The following is a 6,000-nucleotide window of genomic DNA, read 5'->3' on the forward strand; positions in this document are numbered from 1 at the left end:
TATTACAATTTAAAATATTGTTCCTTTAGGCAGCTACGTCATAAGTTTCAATTAAAGGAACTACATGGTGGGTAAGGTATAAAAAGATCTTTCGAACCAGTAACTTGCTAGCTTTCTGGATTCCACAGTCTCATTAGAAAGAAAAAAAACACTAATCACAATTTATGATTCTGACAAAAGAGGACTCTGGCCTCCTCTCCCCTTACACAGACAAATCAAAAATAACAGACTACAACTGAACTAGTAAAGCACCTACTTTATAGGTCACTCTCCAGAACATAACAGATCGCTTTCACACTCAACAACATCCATTCTGTTTCTAGCACAAATCTATCTCATATATTTTCTACTCTATTCCTTTCATTGTTGTTTAGTGTTGATTGTGATCTATTAATGGGCTTTCAACAACCCAAAAAAGCAACACTGTTTTGTTTTGTTCTTTTGTGCAGGAGAGAATGGAAAAAGGAAAAAATAAAAAGGTGAAACAACCAAAGAAAGACTCCAGGGAGAGATGAGGGGGCATATTGAGCAGAGAATCTACATGACTCAAACAATCTTTGGCCATAACAAAATTTACTTAAGGGAAGTAGCAGCATGTGATAGACTGAAATATTGGTCCCAAGTTTTCATTGCCCTGAAAGTCAATTATAGACCTACCTGCCTACCACAATCTTATGGTGGGCATAGTGTAATTCTCCTCTCCTTCACTTGGGCTTGGCCACTTATTTTAAACAATGGATGCTAATGGAAATGACACATGAGGTTTACCATACATCTGTGTGGCTGAACACCAGTGATCTACTGTAAGAGCATTCTGTTGATACCCAATTGCATCTCCTACCTGGTCCCAGAGTAAAACACATGAAATAGAGCTGAACTTGAAGAACTCGAAGAAGGGCTATTCCAGCTAACCCAGACACAAGAGATGACATACTGCTTTATGCTCCTGAGATTTTATAAGTTTCTTGTTCAGCAAATGCTGACTAATATATAGCATAAGCTGCTATATATCAGGGCTTATTGTGGATCAAAAGGTACACAGGTACACAGGTGCATGACATAAGATTTCTTGATGCAAAGTTGCTCGCCCTTTTCTCACATATACTTCTTTTGAGGACACAGTCTCAAAGAAGGTTCTACCCTAAGACCCTGTTTTCCCAAACACTATCAACTCTTAAGGCAAACTAAATGGGGGTAGAAGGGGAAAACGACTCAGAACTATTCAAATATCATCTTTGTTCATAACACACACACACACACACACACACACACACAAACACACATACACACACACACTCAAAAAGAAAATTTTTTGAAAATAGACTTATTTTATATTCTGGAAAAAATTTCTCAATGTTCTTTATAGCATAAAGTCATGGACACTAAAAATAATGAATTCTTAAATTGAGGCATTCTTTTAAGTAAATGGTATTTTCTTGTTTTTTAGAGTCATTGTCTTAAAATGATCTTACCTTATTCTTGGAGTATGTCAAGGAATTTTCTGAAAATAAAAAAAAAAAAAGGAATTTATCACTTCAATGTTTCTATAAATAGCTCCATAAACAGTAAAAATAGCAAAACACGAATTACTTTCAATTTGAGAAGATATAATTTATACATGAATATAACATAGCAAACATTTTAAAATTTATTCTTACAGTTAAAGAAGCAGCTTTCATTCAAAAAAACCTCAACCAAATACAACATACCAAGCCAAACAGGCAATGCTGACCTAATTTTTCCAGGGTCTTGGTTCATGTTTAGACCCCAAAGTGACCACAAATAGCTCAGGTTCCAGAAACTCATGTGAAGACCACAGTGTGCTCTCTACTACATGTTCCTCTTTTGTCAGCCTTGAAGAATTAAGCATTAAGACCTGAGGTGCTAGCAACTGAACTGTACCTGAACAAAGGGACCAAGACTTTAGGTTATCTGGCTAACCATCTACTCACCCAAGAGCAAAATAGCTTCTTCATTCCTGGCTTCTGTGTCAAGAATGACAAGAACATTTCTACTGATCTATTAAAACATTTGTGTGGCACAGTTACTAACAGTCTTCTTAGCAATTTGAAAAATTCAAGAAAAATGCTTTTACCACAAAGTAAAGCTTTTTAACATATATTCTTCTCCCACACTAGAAAACACCAACAAATGCTTCCTGTAGAGACTTCTTATCAAGAGGTACTTTGTTCTTCTGAGCAGTCAAAAGGGCAAGTCAAAAGAGTAGACAATAATTTAAGTCAACCAGTAAGTTGTAAGAGAACTAGGAAAGTAATTAAAACTTCAATCATCTAGCTGCCCTGAGGCGGCTTCTGTCATTCTTCCAATGCTGTCTTAGATGCCCATTCAGACTGCCAACACCCCACTCTCTCCACTTTACAGGGATGATTTCACATTTGAAGCACACTTGATCAACACAAAAGGGGACCTGCTTAGTTTACGACTTTCCATTAAATACAGAGCTCATGATCTGTAGCAGTTCCCAGATCTTCCTTACCCTGGCTAAAAAAGTAACTTCTAACCACATTTTTCACTCTTCTGTTCTATTTACAGCAATATTCTTAATTAGCTATTGAAAAACTAAGATGTTTTACAAAGAGAGTAGCACTGTTCAACAGGAATATAATGCAAGCCAATATGTATTTTAAAATTTCCATAGCCACATTACTGTAAAAGAAACAAAACTTTGATACACTTTAATAGGTCCAAAATATTATATCACTTCAATAATCAACATAAGCAATTATTAATAAGACATTTTCCATTCTTTTTTTCATATAAAGCCTTTGAAATCTTTTTCATATAAAGTCTTTGAAATCCAGTGTGTATTTTACAGTTATAGCACATTTTAATTCACACTAGTCACAACTCGGGTGCTCCATTACCAAAAGTGGCTACTGGCTATGGTACTGGACAGTGTAGATTTTGAGTCTAATAACCTTTTCTAGGGACTACTGAATGACTAATTACTGTCCTTTCATAAGTAACAGTAAGAAATTAAGATTGGTAACTGAGGCTAAGTATAAAAGTGGATGTAGACTGAAGCACTCTTCACATTATTTGTGTACTGTTTCAAATAGAATATAAAAAAACATTCTCAGGAAACAGGTTGTAACTAGTATCTAAGGAACAACTGGTAAATTTATGAAGCCAGAGAGGATCATTCTTTGCATTGATATGGAATACATAAATGTAAATATACATATAAACATTTTTCCATAAAGTAAGAAAATTGAAAGCTGAAACTATTCAGAAATTACAAAGTTTATGAAACTTAGTTTAATTAACTTGATCAGAACAAACAAGAAGTACATCATCACCATGTGAACTAAAATATATTGAGTTAGTTTTATTAGTTTTTATCTTTTTGAATAACATTACCTATCCTGTGTGTCCTTTGGGCACCCACATAGGTATCAAAAATTCGCTGCAATTCACACTTTCCAGTCATCTGTCGTAAGAGCCATTTCATCCAAAATCGAAAAAAGTGCCCATAGAAGAACTCCCACAAAGTAACAAACATTTTTTCCTGGAGAAGAAAATACATAAGACAAACTTAATGACTTTAAAATTGAATTTTAAAACTACAAAAAAAAAAAAATTGTTCACCCAACTCACCAAATCTGAGATTATATTAAAATCTATTAACTCATTGTGTCCATTTGGTGATGATGTTTAATATGAAAACCACAACAGGTGTAATCCGTACAGCCCAGATTAATTAAATGATGGCTAGCCAGAAGGTCACTTTATCGCTTTAAAAATTGTAAAAATCAAAAGAACTCAAAATCAGTCACTTAATGGCTTAAAAGAAGCTAATAGAAGGTCTCCATTTTTTTCCCCCAAGTATTTCATAGTTTCCTATTTTGTCCCTGAGAACTGGGACTAAGCAGTTTAAGAACAAGAGGACCCCAACTAAACAACCAGTATAATATATCTAACATCAGAATTGTTTCTATAAGGAAGAAGCTCTTCTAAACCCTTGTGGATAATTTGTTACAACTGTCGCACAGTCAGTTGAAGTCAGCAAATAAAGACACCACAAATGACTTACAAACTCAAGCACAAAGATTGAAAGCAGAGTAGATCACACTCCAGCTAATTCATCATTTTCCATTCAATAGATGAAGGGCAGAAATACTAATAAGAGGTTAACCCCCCCACACCCTGAAAACAAAAACACTACACGCTTGATAAAACTGGATGTTCAAAGGAAACTCTTCAGCTCCTCAATGAAGAGGAGATGCAAGTGAGGGGCAGATACTTAAAAAAGAAGATGCTCATCTCCTTCCCGCACTAAACATTCCCACAGACCCTGCCTCTCTGAAACAGGGCCCGAGGGTTTGTCAGATTCGAAATCCTCGCAGAGCAGTGCGGAGACGGTGCACAGCACCGACGGGATGATCTGTATCTTTAAATTGAAATCATCAATCATCGGGTCCGCGCTCCTCAGGACAAAAGAAGCCGAGGCAGCGCTGGACTCGCGGCGCCGCAGCTCCCAGACCTCGGGGCGTCGCTGCGCCGAGCCCCCAGCGCAGCACCGCAGAGTCCCGCTGGCGCGCTGCTGCGAGTGGGAGGGGACGGCGCGCACAAAGCCGCGCGGCCCAGGCGCCCGCGCAACTCCCGCAGAAAGGCGCAGGGCTCGCGCTGCCCTCGGCGCAGCCGCACGGAAGCGGCGCGGGGTGAGAAAAGAGAAACAGCAGCCACCTCACAGCAGCGGAAGAACTAGGGGAAGCTGGAGCTGCCTCGGTTTCCCCAACTGCAAACAGCCGGCAACGGAAACGACGCTGTTAGCCAAGCGCTCCCTGCAAACACCGCGACCCGGAAGTCGGGGAGGGAGGCCTCGGGACCGCCCTCCCCGGACCCTGCGGCCCCGCCCCTGCGGCCTCTTCCGATTGGCCCGCGCTCCACCTATTGCTTTCGCTGAGGGCGGGTCGAGACGGGAGGCCAGAGCGTGCGTGCCCAGGCTCTCGGGACGCTCTCCTGGTTACCGTGGCAACCGCGCCTGGCAGACACGCCCAGCGCCAGCGTGGGTTTTCCTAGTTGCTCTCGGTACTTTACTCTCCTTAAACCTCAGAGCGAGTTAAAGCCATGTACTGTTCCTAGGCTCCACGCACAGAAGTAACTGTGTGCTTTTGGTAACTTTTATAGCACTTTCACCCACATGTAATCTTAGTTCTGCCAATTAATTAATTGCTCCAGTTGATAAACAGGTCAATTTAGTTGCCCATAGCTAATAAGGAACGCTTTACATGTTGAGAATTTAGACATTTTCCCTCTATAATAGTAAACATTTTAACAGTTAATACATCATTCACTCCTTAACTGTTGTTTTCACTGGAAAAGTAATTAATGCACATGATTTTCTTTGAAAAACATCAAATGGTACAGTTACATTCATTAATTCAATAAATGTTTGTTGATTACCTATTATCACCATACCATGTTCCAAAAGGGAGTCATACCCTAAACCAACAGAAAAATATTTAGTATGTCAGATGGTGCAAAGTATTAAGGGTTTTAGGGGGGTATTGGAAGGGACATTAGGGAGTGTGTGGGAAAACTCTGAAGCAGTCTTAGGAATAATGTGACCTTTGCGCCTCACTGAATGAAGGGAGAGAGTGTCCCAGGAGAGTGGGGGATGGGGCTAGCGAGTATTGCAGGTACGAGAACGTCAAGTACCCAGACCTGAAATATTGGAGGAACAGCAAGAAGGTCAGTGTGGCTGGAGGAGAAAGAGCAAGGCAGAGAGAAGACTCTAAGTACAAAAGATAGCTTACATTAAACAATAACTTTACCCACCCACCCAAGATTCCTAGACCTCAGTCTCTTGCACAGAAGCAACTAGTATTAATTTCTTATTTATATTTTAAAAATATTATCTGCAATTATCTATCTATATATTTCCTCCATCTCCTTGTTAATAAAAATTGAAGTAAGCAAAATACACTTCCCCACATCCCAGATAGTATTTTAATGTTAGATATTCACTGTGGAAAA

At 39.3% G+C, this 6,000-nt stretch overlaps 1 protein-coding gene across 4 annotated transcripts in view; it reads right to left on the reverse strand.

Annotated features, from left to right (window-relative positions):
• The window catches only part of Elmod2 (ELMO domain containing 2), a 28,200-nt gene extending 23,382 nt beyond the window's left edge, over positions 1-4,818 (reverse strand). For 2 of the 4 annotated variants that reach the window (XM_076864331.2, XM_076864334.2), the window contains exons 1-3: positions 4,708-4,818; positions 3,382-3,529; positions 1,473-1,501 (exon numbers count right to left, since the gene is read on the reverse strand). In XM_076864331.2, coding sequence (XP_076720446.1) covers positions 1,473-1,501; positions 3,382-3,523 — 171 coding nt within the window. In that variant the 5' untranslated portion in view covers positions 3,524-3,529; positions 4,708-4,818. Of the gene's footprint in view, positions 1-1,472; positions 1,502-3,381; positions 3,530-3,618; positions 3,756-4,054; positions 4,417-4,707 lie in introns of those variants that run through there. The other 2 variants (XM_076864332.2, XM_076864333.2) reach the window with 2 other exon arrangements.
• Between the last annotated feature and the right edge of the window lie 1,182 nt (positions 4,819-6,000).

The sequence above is a fragment of the Callospermophilus lateralis genome, chromosome 8 (genome assembly GCF_048772815.1).
Source record: "Callospermophilus lateralis isolate mCalLat2 chromosome 8, mCalLat2.hap1, whole genome shotgun sequence".
Lineage (NCBI taxonomy): Eukaryota > Metazoa > Chordata > Mammalia > Rodentia > Sciuridae > Callospermophilus > Callospermophilus lateralis.